The sequence below is a fragment of the Bos grunniens genome, chromosome 19, assembly GCF_055505025.1.
Source record: "Bos grunniens cultivar Pamir isolate PY7600 chromosome 19, Bosgru_T2T1.0, whole genome shotgun sequence".
NCBI classification, from domain to species: Eukaryota; Metazoa; Chordata; class Mammalia; order Artiodactyla; family Bovidae; genus Bos; species Bos grunniens.
In genome coordinates this window covers 30,176,730-30,196,906 of record NC_141183.1, presented here as the reverse complement: position 1 = coordinate 30,196,906, position 20,177 = coordinate 30,176,730, and the positions used below count along the sequence as shown (strand labels likewise).

Here is a 20,177-nt window from a genome sequence, read left to right as displayed (position 1 = left end):
TGCTAAAGTCATGTCCAACTCTGCGACCCCATGGACTGTAACCACCATGCTCCTCTGTCCATGGGATTCTCCAGGCAGGAAACTGGAGTGGGTAGCCATGCCCTCTTCTGTGGGGATCTTCCTGACCCAGGGATCAAACCCACGTCTCTTATGTCTCCTGCATTGACAGGCAGGTTCTTTACCACCTGCTCCACCTAGGAAGCATGAAGGAAACTCAAGCTGACCCTGCCAAATTAAGGGGCTCTCCTGCCAGGGACTGGAATGGGGCTCTGAGTTCATGTCTGTACCTCAGACTTGCAGATGTGCAAAGGCCTCTCCTTGGTATCTACCAGCTCTGAACTCACACGTGCCATAGTTAGTTTAATTCTGACTTTATTATTTTTTAATATTAATTTATTTTAATTGGAGGCTAATTACTTTACAATATTGTAGTGTTTTTTTTTGCCATACATTGACATGAATCAGCCATGGGTGTACATGTGTCCCCCATCCTGAACTCCCCTCCTACCTCCCTCCTGACTTTATTATTTTTAAAATTTTATTCATTTGATTTTGGCTGTGCTGGGTCTTCATTGCTGTGTGCAGGGCTTTCTCTAGTTGCAGTGAGCAGGGGCTGCTCTCTGGCTGTGGTGCACAGGCTTCTCATTGTACTGGCTTCTCTTGTTGCAGAGCAGGGGCTGTAGGTGTGAGGGCTTCAGTAGCTGTGGTGCACGAGCTTAGTTACCCCAAGGCATGTTCAATCTCCCTGGACCAGGGACTGAACCTGTGTCCTCTGTGTTGGCAGGTGGATTCTTCTCTTTTTCTTTTGGCAGGTGAATTCTTAACCACTGGACTACAGGGGAAGTCCTAATTATGACTTTGAGGGTTGGTTTTATGGAAATATTTCTTCTTTTTCTTTGCTCTTAGCTATATATATAATTTTCACCACGTGGCTTGTGGGATTTCAGTTCTAATTAGAGTTTTCATCTTTTTTGGATATATGCCCAGAAGTGGGATTGCTAAATTAAATGGTAACTCTATTTTAGTTTTTTACCCTTCATACTGTTCTGCATAGCAGCTACACCAATTATATTCCCACCAACAGTGTACAAGTGTTCCCCTTTCTCCACATCCTTTCCATCATTTGTTATTTGTAGAATCTTTGATGATGCCCATTCTGACCAGTATGAGGTGACAGCTCATGGTAGTTTTGATTTTATTTCGCTAATAATTAGCAACATTATTAATCAGCACATTTTTCATGTTCTTCTTGGCCATCTGTATGTTTTCTTTGGAGAAATGTCTATTTAGGTCTTCTGCCCATTTTTTGACTGGGTTGTTTGTTTCTTGTTATTGAGCTATACAACCTGTTTATGTTTGGAAATTAAACCCTTGTTGATCATATCATTTGCAAATATTGTCTCCTCCTCCATAGGTTGTCTTTTCTTTTTGTTGATGGTTTCCTTTGCTGTGCAAAAGATTGTAAATTTCATTAGGTCCCATTTGTTTATTTTTGCTTTTATTTCCTTTGCTTTTCCTCTCCTCCATTTTTATCACCTTCTACCAAGGACTCCTATTGTCTGTATGTTACTGCTTCTACTTTTATCCTCTGTATCTTTTAGCTTCTCTTTTATATTATCTGTTCCTTTTTTCTGTTTTACTTTTGGGGAATTTCTGTCATTCTAGTTCATTAACTCACTCTTCAGCTAATTCATCCATTCAAGACATACCTTGAAAGTACATATAACACGTGTGCAGGCTCTTTAGGGTGACCCTGGAACACAAAAGGTAAGGGGCAGGAAGGTGGAGATGCAAACTTTGTGTGGGACATGTCCCACAATATTTGAATATTGTTCTTTAGTCCAACTATTATATATTTAACCTAGTATCTCTTATTGGTTCTTTTTGATGTTTTTGTGTTCTTGTTTTGTAGTTCCAATTTCTTCCTTGTATCTTTTAACATGTTCATTAGTCTAATTTAAAAATCCTTATTCTGAAGATAATTCAGTGTGTAACTTCTCTCCTGAAAGTGGTGATGCCCTTAACCCGTGAGATCTAACACTGTCTTCAAGTCAATGTCTCCCAGCTGGTGTCACTGAAGTCAAAAGTGAAGTACTGAGAGCAGAGAAGGCTGCCGTACTACATCCTCTGGGGCGTATTCTGTTCTGTCCATAGGTCCTGACAATTTCAGTGCGTGGGGAGCAGATAAGCCCCAGAGGGAGGCACCAGAGAAGCAGCCAGCCACTCCTCACCCCACAGAACAAGCTCTCCAGGCCTGCCTTCACACTTTGCTCTCCAGAGGGAAGCAGCATTAGAGGGACTCTGCCTTGCAACGTCATCCCTAAGGTCTGGGTGTTTGGAGCAGGAGATGATTAGGCAACTGGCAAAATCAGTGGGTCCTGACCTGTTTTTTCCAGTATCTCCCAAACACAGGAGATCTGGGCTGCCCTGATTTGACTCCAAAGACCTGGAGCAGAGATTAGAGTCCCTGCAGGTATGGGGCAGGTCCTATGGGTCCTAAGGGAATGGTAGGGGAGTACAGAACCCACTCCTCCATTTTCTTGTCCCCAGCACCCTGTAGACTCTCACACCCTCTCCTCTCTTGGGGAGGAGCCCGCAGGGTGCCTGACTGTGACCTGGCTTGGTATTTATCACCATGTCTGTTTACCTGTCTGTTCTGCTCCATGACAAAGCATATTTGTCTGGGCAGCCTCAGCACTTTGCTTAGAGTAAGAAGGACCAATCCCCCCCTCCCTTTTTTTCCTTCCTTTTTTTTTTTTGTTTTAAACTGAAGTATAGTTGATTTACAGTATTGTGCCAATCTCTGCTATACAGCAGAGTGCCTCAGTTATATATATACTTTTTCATGTTCTTTTCCATTATGGTTTCTCCAAGGAGATTGGATATAGTTCCCTGGGCTATACAGTAAGACCTTGTTGTTAATCTATGCTATATATAATAGTTTGCATCTGCTAATCCCAAACTCCCAGTCCATCCCTCTCCCTCCCTGCAAGAAGGACCAGTTTTATTTCTACAGACCATGAGGCTTTAGAGTAAGGCTCAGAGTAACATTCTCATCCTCAGGAGATGTTGGGCTCAGATTTACACATAGCTGTTTGGCCCACCTTCCCAGATGAAAGGGGTTATATTTGCTGATTTCTGGGCAAACCCAAAGCGTGTCCCATAGAAGGTTCTGCCTCTTACCTTCTGTGTTCCGGGGTCACCCTGGAGAGCCTGCATACGTGTTATATGTACTTTGAGTGTATATCTTTAGGCATGGGCCCCTTATTTCACTATAAATTTTCACATGTGTGCGTGCTAAGTTGCTTCAGTTGTGTCCAACTCTGTGACACTGTGGACTGTAGCCCTCTAGGCTCCTCTGTCTATGGGATTCTCCAGGCAAGAATACTGGAGTGGGTTGCCATGCCCTCCTCCAGGGGATCTTCCCAACCCAGGGATTGAACCTAGGTCTCTGATAGTCTCCTACATCGGCAGGTAGGTTTTTTACAACTAGCGCTACCTGTGAAGCCCATAAATTTTCACATGAGAACACCCATCTTAAGACACCCGCTCACTGAGCCCACTGGTCAGAGCTTGGAGGCATGCTGCACAGCGCTGGCCTGAAATAGGAGTGGGGAGGGCAGAGCTGGAAGTGAGACAAGTGACTTATTTTGGGTGGGTGACGTGAGTCTGCGGGGGCGGGGGCGCGGTGGGCAGCCCCTTAGAGGAAATCTTTAGCACTTTACTGGAATCGGGCAGTCTCCACCTGCCTTCTTGTGGCTTTACAGAAGAGAGGGGGGAGGTAGCAGATGTATCAGCAGCTGGGGGAGGACCTGGAGGAGTGGAGGATGAGAGTGCAGACTCCTCCAGCCCCCACTGCCCCCCCCAGCCCCCACTGCCTCACCTCAGCCCCTGCTGCCTCCCTAGTCCTTGCTGCCCCTCCTTAGCCCCCTGCTGCCCCTCCCCCATCACCACCTGTCTTCTGGCCTCTGGAGTTCTTTCTCTTTCTGAGCCCCCTGCTCAGGCCCTTGGGTGACTCAGGGCCTTCTTCCTTCCAGAGGTCCTGGCTGGCATGGGGGCAGGAGCCATACATTCCCAACTTTGCCAGCTTCTTCCAGGAAAAGCTTGGGAGAGGAGTAGAATTATCTAACAGGCCATAAGAGCGTCTGAGTTAAAGTATTGGCTGCAAAAAGAGAGCAGACTGCTTCAGCTTCTAAAGGAGATTATGCTCAGGCCTGATGTTCAGAAAGACAGCTTTCACAGGAGTGGAGGGGACGGGGTGCTGCTTCTCAGAAGCCAGGGGCAAGCAGGAGGGTTGGAGCTGCCAGCTAACTTGCCAAGGGGTTGGGGGGAGCCTGGTGTGTGCAAAGGCTGAGGGTTCTGGTTGGTGGGCGGGGGGCATTCTCCCTGAGAAGTGAGGCCTTCTGTGGAAGACCCCTCAAAACCCTCTTTCCCTGCAAACACTGAAGCATCGCCTTCTGGACACAATGGTCAGTAGTTTCCACTCTGCCTCAGGGTGAGCAGAGCAGGTCTGAAGACTGGAAGTTGGAACACGGGCAGGCTCAGCAGACCCTCCATCCCTGTTCCTGCTCCAGAGCCTGCTGTGGGCGCCACGAACTTGCTGCTGCTTGAGGGGCAGGGTGCATGCCCAGCACCTCCATTCCTTCAGCACGTCATCTGTGCCTCCCAAACACTGGCCTTGAGGGGAGGGAAGTCTGCTAGTTTTCAGCTTTGCTCCCTCTCTTCTTTGGCCTGGAAATCCTAAAGAAAAAGATTGCCAGATTCTTTTTCAAATTCCAAACTTAGGTTTTTATAAAGATACCATAAACAAAAGGCGAAACAGCACTCTGAAAGACACTATTTATTGCAATCATAAAGAAAAATGATTACTTTTTAGAATATATAAAGCAACATTACCAGTTAGCAATATGAATAGGCAATGATGTGAACATGTAAAGTGAAGTTGCTCAGTCGTGTCAGAATTTCCTTCTTTTTCAGGGCTGAATAATATTTCATTGCATATGGTACAGTATTTTTGAAGGGTGACTTTGTAGTAATCACAAATTTCAGTGATGGCATTCTTTGATATCATTCCACTTCTAGTTATAACCTGAAAAAATATTTGCACATTTGAGATGAGACATTTACAAAGATGTTCATTGCAGCATTATTTATTTTTTGGCTGCACTGTGCAACATGGCCTTCCCTGGTGGCTCAGTGGTAAAGAACCCCCTGCCAAAGCAGGAGACATGGGTTCAATCCCTGGATTGGGAAGATTCCCCTGGAGAAGGAAATGGCAACCCACTCCAGTATTCTTGCCTGGGAAATCCCATGAACAGAGGAGCCTGGCAGGTTTCAGTCTACGTGGTCACAAAAGAATTGGACATGACTTAGTGAATAAACACCACCAACAATGAGGGATATGGGATCTCAGCTCCCTGACCAGGGATGGAATCTATGGCCCTTGAAGTGGAAGCATGGAGTCCTAACCACTGGCACTCTTTCCCTTGCTAAGTTTCTGCTATACTGGCCTTCATACTGCTTTTGAACTTAAGCTTTCTTCTCTTCCAGGACCTTTGCACACTATGTTCCCTTTGCCTGGATTGCCCTTCCCCCAGATTTGTGAGGCAAGTCCATCATTTCCTCCAGACCTTGCTCAAATGTCATATTATTTGCGGGGCTTTCCCCGATCATCCAGTGCCCTGTATTCTACTTTGTTTTCTCACTATAGCACTTTCCATTGCCTAAGAAATGATGTACTTATCTATCTATTGGTCTCCTCTCCTCTTTAAGTTTTGTAAGGACAGACTTGGTCAGCTTTGCTCATTGCTGCATTTCCAATGCTGTAAACAGTGAAAGTGTTAGTCGATCAGTCGTGTCTGACTCTTTGCAACCCCATGGACGCACGAGGTTCCTCTGCCCATGGAATTCTCTAGGCAAGAATACTGGAGTGGGTAGCCATTCCCTTTTCCAGGAGATCATCCCAATTCAGGGACAGAACATGGACTTCCTGCATTGCAGGCAGATTCTTTACCATCTGAGCCACCAGAGAAACAGAGTAGATATTTGTTGAATTAATAGATGAGTGGATAAGTAGTCTTTCAGTGGTTTCCTCTGGGGAGTGAAAGAGGTAAGAGATTTTTCACTTTTTACTGGATATTCCTGTATATCATTAGATGTATTTTTATTGAGTTTGTATCACCTTTTTATTTTAAAAAATCAGAAAAAAAATTAAAAACCACATCCAAAATTTACTAGTATTTTCTCTGTTAACAGCTGCTTGAAGACAAGCTATAGTAGGTACCACCTGACTAAGAACAACTTATAGAAGAAACATCTAACCTGGAAAGTTTTATCCATCTCCTTGTGTTTGAAAAATATTTTCATTTATATTTTTCTCTTCTGTATTTGTGTTGCTCTATTTTTTTTTAATTATTTTTTTTGATTGCACTGTCTTGATTGTGGCATGCGAGATCTTTAGCTGTGGCATGTGGGATCTAGTTCCCTGACCAAGGATCAAACCTGGGTCCTTTGCATTGGGAGCGTGGACTGTTAGCCACTGGACCACCAGGGATGTCCCTGTGTTGCTTTATTTTAGCAGTAGCATTTCCAGGCCCAGTTTGTGGCAGTCTCTGAGGCCATGGCAGCAGGTTTCTGTCCTGCAGAGGCCGGGAACAAAGCACAATCAGTAGTGCTGGGCAAGGAGATGTGGATATGAGGAGTTGTGGCTTAAACAAGGTTTCTCAACGTGTGAGTGATGGTAACTGATTGAAAAGGAAATTGAAAAAAAGAAAAAGTGAAATTGGACATTGGAACACACTGGACTGAACCACACTAAGCTGGTTCCTCTAAGGCAGAACTTCTTGGAGCCTTCAAGATGGCCCCAAAGGGGAAGATAGCAGACAGCTAGCTTCCTGAGCTCCTGTGACCACAGCATCCTTCTCAGAGGTTGTAACGTTTAGAGGACAAAGCTTGCAAAACACACGTAAGTTTCTGCCAGTAAAGATGTTTCTTAAGAGGAGTCCTGGCTGGTGGTACATGGTCCAAAGAATAGGTGCTAGAATAAGCTACAGGGGTTGGCAGAGACCTATCAGCTGGAGCGTGAACCTCACCATTCAACTTCTGATGACCACAAAAAAGGTGGGGGGGGAGAGGATGGTGATAGGATCAAGGTACAAAGAAAGGAAAATCTCAAAAAACTTATTTCAGCAGTTAATATCGTTACACTCAGTGCAAGATCCTTTCCCAGAAATCAACATTTGTCTAAAGCTTCTATTTTTTTAAAAAGAAAATATTTATTAGTATTTATTCAGCTGCATCGGGTCTTAGCTGCAGCATGTGGACTCTAGTTTCCTGCTGCTGCTGCTTCTAAGTCACTTCAGTCGTGTCCTACTCTGTGCGACCCCATAGACGGCAGCCCAACAGGCTCCCCCGTCCCTGGGATTCTCCAGGCAAGAATACTGGAGTGGATTGCCATTTCCTTCTCCAATGCATTAAAGTGAAAAGTGAAAGCAAAGTTGCTCAGTCGAGTCCGACTCTTAGCGACCCCATGGACTGCAGCCTACCAGGCTCCTCCATCCATGGGATTTTCCAGGCAAGAGTACTGGAGTGGGGTGCCATTGCCTTCTCCGCTAGTTCCCTGACCAGGGATCAAAACCTGGTCCCCTGCATTGGGACCTCAGAACCACCAGGGAAGTCCCTACAGCTTCCATTTGGAGTTGGCTGGGCCTGATTGAAAGGGCACCATACCTTTGCCCCTTCGGATTGAGGGATAAACGGAGTCTATCTAAAATGCAGCCTGTTGAAATTGGGTAAGTCTCATGAGATATAGTCTCCATAAAGAATGAAACAGACACTTCTGCCAACTAAGTCTACTGAGTGAGTGTGGCCCGACTTCACGGAACAGAGACTGCTGGCCCCAATTCCCAGTTGATAGCACAGGTTGGTGAAGACCACACAGAGGTTTCCTTGTTCAGACCTCCGGTTGTGTGCAGTTTGCTGAGATCCCTGAATACTTTGAGGGATCCCCAAGGACAGGAGGAAATCCCATGAGAGAATTAGAGCAACAGCTGAAAACTTTTTCCCTCAGGGAATTCACAGAAGTGCAGACCTCAAAGCCTGTCAAGTCAGGGAGTGATTTTGGGGAAAAGGACATTCTTGTCCTATTGCCCAAATCAGCACTAGTCTTCACTACAGCTATTCTGGTAAAATGCTTTTCTCTCAGGTTACGTGTAGAACTTTTAATCTTCAAAACTCAGGTGTAGTTGCAAAAGGCCTATTTAAAAATTCAAGCAAGACTTGTTCAGCAAGCACTAGTTTGGGGACATCCTGAAGGGTTAGGGGAAGGAACCGATGAAAACTTCAGGCATTTTCTGAGCTCTGCGAGAGTTGACACTTGGATCCCAATCCCTGCCTGGCCTGTAACAAGAACTAGGGGCTTGGGCAAGTCAAACACTGGACTGGGAAGGATATAATCTTCCAACCTGACAGCAAATCTAATCATTCCCTTAAGTCTAAGGAAAGCTTTTAAAAGGCTTAATGTTTCATTACCACCTCTACTGGTTTAATAGTTTCTCTTTGGCTAAGTTTTTACCACCACTCAAGCTGAAGCATTAACAGGCTAAAGTTAAGTGCTTATTTCCAGTCTCTAACTTACCCAAGAAAATCAGTCAAGTATTCCAATTTAGTGTATGTTCAAAATTAAGTGGGTTTCTAGGACAAAAGTTCAAACAGCTTTTGCTGCTAAGAGTTCCTAAAGTTATGCACCAAGCTCTTCTCAGGTACACCTCGACTCCTGTGAGGCTTGGCTTTCTACATTTGTGTATCACATCTCTGGGTGATTCTTACCCCTCATGCTATGCTTGTGGTTACACTAGTTTTAGTACCAGAAGTGATTTTCTTAGCAGAGTAAAGCTGAGAACCAGGACTTCCAACTCTTCCCCTTTACTTCCACACCCAGCCCCTCCCCTTCCTATTTCCAGTTGAGAACCACCACTGAAGAAATTTATGAAGCAGGGGAATGGTAGAGGGCTGTGCCCCCAAATATTCTTACACCACCTTCAATTAGCACTGGGAGTATACTTCCTAATGCTTAATTAACCGTGTTACACCCTCACATCCAACTCTGAAATCCCGTGGAGCCCACTCCACTGTCCCATGAAATTTTCCAGGCAAGAATACCGGAGTGGGTTGCCATTTCCTTCGCCAGGGGATCTTCCCGACCCATTGATCCAACCTGCATTCTTTGGTTCTCCTGCAGGCTTTTTACCACTGCGCTACCTGGGATGGGAGCATAAAATCTGCTGTGTAGGGCTTCCCCAAGATTCTTACCACCCAAGTTACAGAATCTCCTTCACTGGAGCAATCTCACCTCTACAAGGAGGCAAAGCTGTTAAGTCATTAGGAACCAACGTTAGTAACCACCTTAACTCAATTTTTCTCCTTACCCTTGTTGACCAAGGCTCCATTTGGTTCTTGGCTCAGTTTACTTAAGAGAAAATTATGGTTCTATTATCTAAGGCTAAACACCTGTAAGTGTAAAGCACCAGAGGAAAAAAGGACAATAGCCAACCAATAATTACAAGATTTCAGAACACAATTGAACAGCCTCAAAACTTCATTTCTCTGTAATAAGTCTTGTTACCCACTATTTGAGGAGGCAGGAAAGTGCTTTCCCTCAATATGCCTCCATACTCTTACAATTTGAAATAGTTTTAATTATACTAGAATCCTATTAATGACCTTGAACAAAGTTCTATACTTTGCACACGGGTTGTTTGCCAATGACTTAAAATTTGGTCGCACAAACCTCAAATGCCTTCTTTGAATACCATTTTAACCTGTTGAGTACCCACCATTACCATGTAATTTCACAACAGACACCAAAAATGCATGCAACAAAACTTTTATTAACATTTTGAACAGGTTCAGCTATTACTGAAACTGGTAATTTCTAAACTTAAATTGGGGTAAATGGCTAGAGTGCAGAAGGATGTCATCATTGAACATTATGAATAGAAGACTGAAGAATTAACAGCCACCCCTCAGACGAAGGACCAGGTGCAGGGTCGACTCTTTCTGGATGTTGTAATCAGAAAGAGTGCGGCCATCTTCCAGCTGCTTGCCGGCAAAGATGAGCCTCTGCTGGTCAGGGGGAATGCCTTCCTTATCCTGGATCTTGGCCTTCACGTTCTCGATGGTGTCACTGGGCTCCACCTCCAGGGTGATGGTCTTGCCGGTCAGGGTCTTCACGAAGATCTGCATACCACCCCTCAGACGGAGGACCAGGTGCAGGGTCGACTCTTTCTGGATGTTGTAATCAGAAAGAGTGCGGCCATCTTCCAGCTGCTTGCCGGCAAAGATGAGCCTCTGCTGGTCAGGGGGAATGCCTTCCTTATCCTGGATCTTGGCCTTCACGTTCTCGATGGTGTCACTGGGCTCCACCTCCAGGGTGATGGTCTTGCCGGTCAGGGTCTTCACGAAGATCTGCATACCACCCCTCAGACGGAGGACCAGGTGCAGGGTCGACTCTTTCTGGATGTTGTAATCAGAAAGAGTGCGGCCATCTTCCAGCTGCTTGCCGGCAAAGATGAGCCTCTGCTGGTCGGGGGGAATGCCCTCCTTATCCTGGATCTTGGCCTTCACATTCTCGATGGTGTCACTGGGCTCCACTTCCAGGGTGATGGTCTTGCCGGTCAGGGTCTTCACGAAAATCTGCATACCACCCCTCAGACGGAGGACCAGGTGCAGGGTCGACTCTTTCTGGATGTTGTAATCAGAAAGAGTGCGGCCATCTTCCAGCTGCTTGCCGGCAAAGATGAGCCTCTGCTGGTCGGGGGGAATGCCTTCCTTATCCTGGATCTTGGCCTTCACGTTCTCGATGGTGTCACTGGGCTCCACCTCCAGGGTGATGGTCTTGCCGGTCAGGGTTTTCACGAAGATCTGCATTTTGACCTATAAGGTTAAAAAGGAAAAGGTTACTGTATCATTTTCAGTATCTTTTACCGCTTTCATAGTTCATTGGTTATTTAAAACTAACAGATTATATTCTAAAACGCCTTATTTACGTCAAGATCTCTCACAAATCTCCCCTATTCTTTTACTAGACAATGTATCCATCACTGGAGGCAATATTCCTTAGTCAAGATGTCTCCCTAACAGGCCGGAGACTCGAAAGTACTTTCCGAGATTATCATCCAGAACTGTTCAGGTACTTCGTTAAGATCCCGCCCAATTCCCCCCAAACCTAGTCATCATGTCAGCATTTAGATAAAAAACTTTTTTAAACGCAACTGGGGACCTACACCTCCTCCACGGCAGAATTCGAATTAAAACCGTTTCCAGAAGCCCCCGCCGACTACCTCTCTTCCACCTTTCTCCCCTGAAGCAGACGCGATGGAATCTCCATCGGTTAAGTGTCCGTTGACCTGTGCCGGCGGGCGCGCGCGCCAACCGCCCCCGCTCCCGACACGTAAACAAGGCCTGCTCTTCCGGAAAGGCCGGGGCCGCGTCACCTCGCTTCCCTTCCCCCACACCCACCCCCACCCGCCTCGTCTCGCGGACTCCCAAGGCCTCTGCGGCTCGCCCTCACGGAAGCCCCCTTCTCCGCTCCTCCCGACGCTCATGGCTGCGGGCCAGTACCTGTGAGTGAATGCGAAGATGCCGCAAATTCAATCACGCCGAGTCACCTCCAAGACGACGCAGGAACCCAACAATGCCAGCCGCGTCTAAGTGCTCCGGCTCGGCGGGGCCGATATTTATACAACGTCTGTTGCGTCACTTATCACTCTTACGTAGGCCTAGTGTCCCTGCGCCGCTGAAAGTAGTTCTCCCGGCCCCACCTCTCGCGACGCAGTTATGTCCTTCGACTGAGCTCTAAATTCCTCAGAACCAAAAAAAAGGATCCTAACAAATCAGCTCCCCTCTCCTCCAGATGATCCTTCTCCTCCTTTAGGAAAAGGTAGGAAAATTATCGGGCGGATGAATTCGAGTCAAGGGGCTCTTCCTCGAAAGCTCTGGAAACTTCCTTGCAGCGCCGGCGCTGATTGGTGAGGGGGTGTGAGGCGAGCCCGGCTCTGATTGGTGGGGAAGGCAGCGGCTCGGCTGTTGCTGGGCTCCCGCTGGGGTGATTCGGCGACGACGTTGCTTAGTAACTGAGAGCGCGTGCGCGGCACAGGCGCGCCTTCACTAGAGAAGCATACTTCCGGCTGGGGGTGGAGGAGGGGTCTTTTCCTCCCGCCTCTTAGGCCCGGACTTCTCAAATGTGTTGTTGGGTTTTGGGTCAAAATATAGCGGGTTCTGCGGTGATTTTCCCGAGGAAGTGGTGGTCTGGAGATGCCCAGGAGGTAGGCGGCGGAGCCCGCAGTTTTTCTGGTGTCTGCTGTGAGGCACAAGCCCCTCTCACGTCGGCCGGTTTTATTTTTTACGTCGGCCGGTTTTATTTTTGTTGTCTGGAACACAGTTGCGGAACTTTAGTCACGTTGTACAGTTAGGGTGCTTTGGTCGTGCTTTGAGGAGACGAAATCTAGACTTGGGACTCCGTGCTGGGTCCGAGTATCCCCCAAACCCCTCCGCCCCACCGACCGAGGAGGACCCTTCCTCCACCGCGGAGGCGTTCCCCTGACGAGGAGGTTCCTCCCGACCTCCCTCCCTCCACGCGGGGCACTCCTCCCCGCAGCGTCTCCCACGCGGAGGCCTCCCCCCACTCCCCATTCCTCGCCACGAACCGTCACCCCCCGCGGTGGAGGCCTTCTCCCCCTTCCTCATTGCGGAGTCCCCACACTGCTCCACTGCACAGCCCCCTCTCCCCCCAATCCCCGCTCCAGGTACCAGGTGGCCATGCTTAAAAATGCCTCCGCACATCCCTTTCCCTCACTGCTGTTTGTCCAAACCCCGAGTGAAAAATGATGTGGATCGGGGAGCCGACAGCCCACATGGAGAGACAGAATTCACACACGAAAGAATTCGCGACACTAGCGTTTTTAGTGTCCCATCAATAGGTTGGTTGTGCCAGCGACATTACGGGTGGTTTAACCAGCTAGGACCCCGCCGCGGGTGTGGCCGCTGGTCAGCAACGAGATAACCGGGGGAACGTGACTAAGACAGACGTGTTTGGGTCCGCAGCCACGCAGCCCGGCGGCTGAATCATGCTGGTGGGGGTGTAAATAAACATGGGAGTGGTTGTTGCGTAGCAGCAACCTCGCGAAGTTAGGAGGTGGTCTGGAGATGTGCACCTTACTACAGAGTGGCTAGTTATCACTTAGAAAAGGTTGTGAGTCTAAATGACAATCCTTCAACGCTTAACAGTAAGAGGAGGTACAATGTGACAAGCATTTGAGTTAACGCCCAGACGGTAATAAATTTATTATGACTTGCTAAAATCTATTTACATGAATGGTAGGAGATAGAAATAAACAGTTTCTTGAAAATAATTTGGTCGATGATGTAGTTGATAAAACGTTCATGGTAAAAAGTATGGATTTTCGTTTTTGTTAGTCTGACAGTCAGTAGTCTGAGCTTGTTTCACTAACTGACAGCTCCTCTTAAGTCATCCCTGTGAATTGGTGGAATGATCTAGAATGGAGATCTCATGGTTTGATATGGGTACAGGGCCTGAAATTCTAGCAGTTGCCAGAAGTTAGTCATACAGCTTCCTGGTTTAATGTTTGAACAAAGGGCATTTGGTAACCTCAGCACAGAAAAATGTTTTCAGAAAACAGGCGTATGCGTGCCATGTTTAATAGACAAGATGAGTTTTTTTTATGGTGTGTTTTTTAATGAAACTTTTAATAATAGCGTCATTTCTGGTGATTGTAAAAGGTAGTCTGTAAACACATTAAAGAATAGACTGACAAAAATCCCTGAAATCACAAATTTGAAAATCTAGCACAGTACTTGGCCTTGAGCTTAATAAATGTTTGTTTAGTGAACTGTAGTTTCCCTTTTGTTCAACTTGGGGGAAAAAACTGTTGACAGCCTTAGACACTTAAAACACAAAGCAAAAAGACTATTTATTTAATAACCATGTGCAAATGGTTTTGCCTAGGCAGTTCCTTTGAAAGAATTTGATTCTAAGATTCAAAGTGATTTTTTACTTAGCTAGATGTCTTTTAATAAAAATCTGTGAGAAAACTGTTTCCAATTACAAATTCACAATTGTTTTCTTGACATTATCAGCTGACATTTAAAATACAGAGTTATTCTGTGGTTTGTCATTTCCTTGTTTGGCAGTGTATTGCAACAGAATTATAAGACTAATTCTGATTTCTTACCAGCAAGTTAGAAACTTTGATGTTGAGTGCCCAAATGAACACAGAGCAAAATTCTAAATTGTCTTAAAAGTGGTCCTCAAAACTTTTTAAATTTGTCCATTTAAAAATAGCTATTCAAGGTATTTCTCTGGTGGTGCAGTGGCTAAGACTCCAGGCTCCCCATGCAGGGGGCCAGGGTTTGATTCCTGGTCATGAAGTAGATTCCAGTACCTCAATAAAGACTGAAGATCTGGAGTGATGCAGCTGAGACCCAGAGCAGCCAAATAAATAAAAAATTTTAAAAGAACAGCTATTCAAAAAGATTTTCACTGTGAAAGATTATATACATATATGAAAGTTGGAGATAATATAACAAACACCATATAACCACCACCCAACTTTGTTAATCTTAACAAAATAGCAAAAGCTGTTTTGCTTAATCTTTTAAAAATATTTTAGTGAAAAAAACATAGGGTATAAAATTTACTATCTTACGAGCTATGCACTTTTTAAAAAACATTAAAAAAAATATTATTTATCTTCGGCTGTGCTAGGTCTTTGTAGATGCGTGGACTTTGGTTGTGGCGAGCAGGGCTTGCTCTCTAGTTGGATTGTGTAGGCTTCTCCTTTTGGTGGTGTCTCTTGTTGTGGAGCAAAGGCTCTAGGCACTTGGGCTTCAGTGGTTTCAGCCCACAGACCAATTATACACTTATAAATGTACAGTTTAGTAGTGTTAACTGTGTTCACATTATTGTATAACATATCTAGAATTTTTCCTCTTGCCAATCTGAAACTCTATACCCATTAAATAACAACTCCCCATTTCTCCTTCCCCTAACCATCATTCTACTTTGTATGATTTTGACTATCTTAGGTAAGTTATGTAAGTGGAATCATACAGTATTTGTGAGTGTGACAAAATTTCCTTTTTTTAGGCTGAATAGTATTCCTTTGTATGTATGCAGCACATTTTGTCTATCCGTGTATCTATCTATGCATATGTGGATTGCTTTCACCTCTTGGCTTTTGTGAATAATGAGCTGCTACAGTGAACATGGTTGTGCAAATATCTCTTTAAGATCTTGCTTTCAGTTCTTTTGAATATGCACTTACAAGTGACATTGCTGGATCTTAAGGTAATTCTATTTTTAATTTTTTTGAACTGTTTTTCACAGAAACTCCACCATTTTACATGCCTCCCCAGTGTACAACTTTGATTGTTCCACATCCTCACAAACATTTGTTATTTAAAAAAAATGATTGTCCCCATTGGTCTAAGATGACACCTCACTGTGGCTTTGATTTGCATTTCCTTAATGATTTTTTATATAAAAATAATTACAGATTCATAAGAACTCACAAAAATATAGAGACGTCTCAATGTACCCTTCACCCATTTTCCCCCAATGACAGCAGCTTACACAGTTGTAGTACAATGTCAAAACCAGGAAATTAACATTGGTGCAACACACAGACCTTATTCAGACTTTAGCAGTTTTACATGCACTTTAGTATGTGTGCAGTTGTATGCAGTTTTATCACGTGGGTAGTAGATTCATGTCACCCCACCACAGTCAAGGTGCAGAGCTATTTTCATCACTACAAGGATAACCTCTTATGGTCAGTCACAGCTGCTCTTACCCCTTCCCCACAAGCCCAGGGAGTCATCAATCCATTCTGCATCTTTTATAATTTTGTCATTTTAAGAATGTGGCATAAATGGAATCGTACAGTATGTAACCTTTTGACATTTTTCATGTAAATTTCATCTGAATTGTTGAATATATGAAGAGTTCATCCGTTTTTGCTGCTGAATAACTTTCTGTGGTATATGTGTCCCACAGTTGGTTTATTCATTCACCTACAGATGGACTTGCGGGATGTTTCCAGTTTTTGGCTATTACAAATGTTAAGTAACAAAAACTCAACTGAATAAATATAAGGATCACATGAATGTATTCAACAATTTGTAAATCAGGAAACATCCCATCTAGCAATAGAGCTCTGTTGAGCTGCAGAAAAGAAGACTTTTAAAGGCAGAGAGGAAGCAGAAAAAAGGAAAGAATTAGCAAAGAATACCTTCTTTTTAGGCGAGGCTGCCTTCCTTGCCTAAGGGGAAGGGCAGAGGTATCCACTAATCACAGGGATGGATCCTAGTGCTGACCAGGACATTCCAGGTTGTCTGGTTAAAGGTCAGTTTCCTGGGGAAGCTTGTAACTGCAGTTGGGTTAGGAATGAAGTCTTAGATTGTTTCCCTGGGGCCTGACACAAGTAACTCCTCTTCGGGCATTTTGTCTCAAAACACAAGGTTCTCTGATCATTCATGTATATTTTCATGTAAGCAGATGTTTTTCTTTCCCTGGGATGAATGCCCAGTAGTGTAATTTCTGGGTTATCAGGTATGTGTATGGTTAGGTCTTTAAGAAACTGCCATTTCCAGAGGGGTTGTATTATTTACTGTCCCACCCCCCGTGTCTGGGAGATGCAGTTTCTTTGCACCCTCACAACATTTGGTATTGTCACTTTTTTTTAAGTTTTAGCTATGTAATTCTTGTGCAGTGTTTAGATGTTGAATTTTCGTTTCCCTAATGATTAATGATGTTGCATGTATTTTCATGTGCTTCTTTGCCATGTGGATTTTGTTTTTGCTGAAATACCTGTTAGTCTCTTTTGCTCATTTTGTAATTGGATTGTTTACCTTTTTTACTGTTGAGTTTTGAGAGTTCGCTATATATTCTACATACAAATTCTTAGAAAATACAGGTATTTTCTTCCATTCTATAAGTTGTCTTTTCACTTTCTTGGTGGTGTCTTTTGAAGTACAAAAGTTTGTTATTTTGAGATGTCTTAACACTCTATCTTATGCTTACCTGATCTCTTCCACATTCACCTCCATTTCACCTAAGCAACAAACCTCGACATCACCTAAAACGATCGCACTCTGCTTCCTGAAACCCCAGTACTCAACTCTCAGAGCCCAACCTCTTGCCCATCTACCTATCTTTCTGCTTTGTTACATCCGCTCTGTAAACCTTCTAAGACCTGCAGTTCCCCAGTTCCCTGTTTTCTCCTCTTCACAGCATCTTTTATAGAGCAAAATTTAAAATTTTTGACCAAGTCCAATTTGTTGGTTCTTTAATGGATTGTGCTTTTGGTGTCATGTCTAAGAGTTCTTCACTCAGCCCTAGATCCCAAAGACTTTGTGTTTTCCCTACATGTAAATCTATGACTCATTTTGAGGCTTAAGTTGAGGTTCATTCTTTCACTTTTGGATGTCAAATTCTCCAGTTTCACCATGGAAACACTATCTTTCTTCCATTGAATTACTTTTGTACCTTTGTCAAAACTCAGTTGGCTGGACCTGTATGGATCTGTGTTAATTTTTTGTTTGTTTTTTATCAACTCCAGGAACTTTTTAAAACTAATAACATACATTAATGTTTCCATAAATACTAAATGTTACTATAGATTGAATGTGACCCCCCAGAATTCATGTGTTGAAACCTAATCCTAGTGTGATATTTGGAGGTGAGGCCTTTGGGGGTGATTAGGCCACGAGAGCAGAGCTCTTAAAAATGGGCCTAGTGTCCTTATGAAAGGGCCCAGAGAGCCCCCTTGCCCCATGTGAGGACATAGGAAGTGGCCCCTCACCAGACACTGTATCTGCCAGCACCTTAATGTTGACTTCCCAGCTTACAGAACTGTGAAAAAAATAATATGTTTCTGTTGTTTATAAGCTGCTCAGCCTGTGATGTTCTGTTATAGTAGCCTGAACAGACTAAAACACCTGTTTTTAAACTTTATGTAAATGATGTCATACTCTAGCTATCATTCTACAACTTCCCTTTTTTAATATTGTTTTTTGTGGCTTAGCTGTGTTGATAAAGCTAGTTCAATTGCTTTAGCTGCTGTGTAGTATTCTCCTATGTGAAGATATCACAGTTTAACATCAAGATATTCCTAGTTTTCACTGTTACAAACAAAAATGCTAAAATAATTTAAAATTTTTATTTTATGTTTATTTGGGTTTTTTCTGTTTATTTGTTTTTGTAAAAAATATTTATTTGTTTTTGGCTGCATCAGGTCCTAGTTACAGCACTCCAGATCTTTGTAGTGGCTCATGGACTTAATTGTCCTGCAGTGTGTGGGATTTTAGTTCCACGACCAGGGATCGAACCCGTGTCCCCTACATTAGAAGGCAGATTCTTAACTACGGGATCTCTAGGGCAGTCCTTTGAAGTTTAATGTTGAGCCAAGAGAAAGACTAGGTTTGTTGGTTTCTTTGCTCATTCAGCAGGCATGTCCAGCAGCTTCTGGGTATGGAAGGCTTTGGGGTTGCTGACTTGGGTAGGACACGGGCCCCCACCCAGTGGGGTCGTGGTTTTAGTGCGAATAAAGGGCATCATTGTGATCCTGAGAGTATTTATCTTAATGAGTTGTTGGAAGATTCAATGAGTTAACTCATGTAAAGGGTTGAGAAGAAAGCCCAGTTTATGGAGGGGTGCTTGATCAATGCTAGCTACTGTTGTCAATCTTGAAAGGCAAAAATGGCTTAGTGGTTAAAGCACAGACTGGATTGGGTTGAAATCTTGACTCTACCATTTACTCACTGTGACTGTCAGTGAGTTATTCAACTTCTCTGGGCCTCAGTGTCTTCATGTATATAGGGCAGAGATAGTAATAATACCTAGCTTACAAGTTTTTTTTAAATTATTTATTTGGCATCATTGCGTCATGCAGGAACTTTCTGTGTGGCGCCAGAGCTTAGTTGCTCAGCAGCATATGGGATCTTAGTTCCCTGACCAGGAATCGAACTCAGATCCCCTGTATTGCAAGGTGGATCCCTAACCATTGGGCAACCAGGGAGGTCCCCCTTACAGGGTTTTTGAGGGTTGAATGAACCTGCCTTGCAAGGTTAGTTTCTACAGGTAGAATGCTTAGAACAGTTTTTGGTACACAGGAAGCACTCAGTAAACGTTAGCTGCACAAACAAGGAGAAGTACATAGACTTCTCTGGGGCATAGAAGAGGAAGGAGCTGTCTAGCTGCCTGGAGGAGGGTAACAGAGCAACCCAAAAGTTACCACAAAGGAATTACTTAGAAGCCCAATCTCAGGGAGGAGTCAGGATTGTCCAGAGAGAGAGGAGCAGGTGAAAAGTGAGAAGGCATAGTGTGATAAAGAACAGGTGTTTACGTATTTGTGTCTGTGATTTAGGGGGACTGCAGGTGGAAAATAAGCCTGGAGAAGGAGGCAGAGCTCAACACTCCAGCAGCTTCACTACCTCTAGCAGTCCTGCCGTCCCAGGTGTTTCCCACTTCTGGACCTTGGCACTTGATGTTTCCTTTGCCCAGAACTCTTCTGTGGCTCTTGCTGTCTCCTACTTTATGCAGTGTAAACATCACATCTTCATAAAGGCCTTCTCTAACACCCATTCCTGCTCCCGGTACTCAACTGCAGCACCTTGGTTATTTCTTTCAAAATGAGTTCATGTTTACATAATCCATAATTGTATTGCTTACATGGTTGTTTATCTCTTTGTTTCCTCCACTAGAATATAAATTCTATGAGGTACAGACCAGGTCCCTCTGGTTTATCACCATACCTCCACTCTTAGCCAGCTAGCATGCAGCCTAGTGTATGGTCAGCACTCAGTAAATATTTGTTGAAAGAATGAATGACTAATGAAGGACCTGGCTTACTATGCTGAGGACTTTAGATTCTTCTTGCAGGTGTTCTGCATGGGAAGGACATGTTCAGATTGCTACTGTAGAATGATAACTAGGTGACATCATAGCAGGTGCATAGAAAGGGGATGAGATCAGAGATCAGCACTCCAGACGTGGTGGCCATTGGCCAAGTAGGAGATGATGAGCATCTATGAATAGACCAGATCAACAAAGCTCAGCATCCCTGAGCAAGTAGCAGGAAAGAACTAGTCAAATCAAAGCA

General features: G+C 44.4%; 2 protein-coding genes across 4 annotated transcripts in view; one reads left to right on the top strand and one right to left on the bottom strand.

Annotated features, from left to right (window-relative positions):
• Positions 1–9,867: 9,867 nt before the first annotated feature.
• On the bottom strand, positions 9,868–11,707 carry UBB (ubiquitin B). Of its 3 annotated transcripts, none has more exons than XM_086358695.1 (2): positions 11,620–11,707; positions 9,868–10,932 (listed from the first exon to the last, which is right to left on the bottom strand). In XM_086358695.1, the coding sequence occupies exon 2, from the start codon at positions 10,924–10,926 to the stop codon at positions 10,009–10,011; it is 918 nt and encodes a 305-aa protein (XP_086214821.1). In that variant the 5' UTR covers positions 10,927–10,932; positions 11,620–11,707; the 3' UTR covers positions 9,868–10,008. The 3 variants fall into 3 exon arrangements, with proteins under 3 accessions (XP_086214821.1, XP_086214822.1, XP_086214823.1); XM_086358696.1 differs by lacking the exon at positions 11,620–11,707 and adding an exon at positions 11,340–11,613; XM_086358697.1 differs by lacking the exon at positions 11,620–11,707 and adding an exon at positions 11,333–11,381.
• Positions 11,708–12,084: 377 nt separating this feature from the next.
• Positions 12,085–20,177, top strand: part of CENPV (centromere protein V) — a 30,515-nt gene continuing 22,422 nt past the window's right edge. The window contains exon 1 of the mRNA XM_086358705.1: positions 12,085–12,323. Within this exon, the coding sequence (XP_086214831.1) occupies positions 12,313–12,323 (11 nt within the window). The 5' untranslated portion in view covers positions 12,085–12,312. The remainder of the gene's footprint in view (positions 12,324–20,177) is intronic.

Excerpts from the sequence above, each read along its gene's own strand:
- UBB (XM_086358696.1), bottom strand. The coding sequence starts at position 11,603 with ATGAGCGTCGGGAGGAGCGGAGAAGGGGGCTTCCGTGAGGGCGAGCCG. Across the intron at positions 10,933-11,339 it reads GGGAGAAAGGTGGAAGAGAG|GTCAAAATGCAGATCTTCGT; the intron begins GTAGTCGGCGGG and ends TTAACCTTATAG.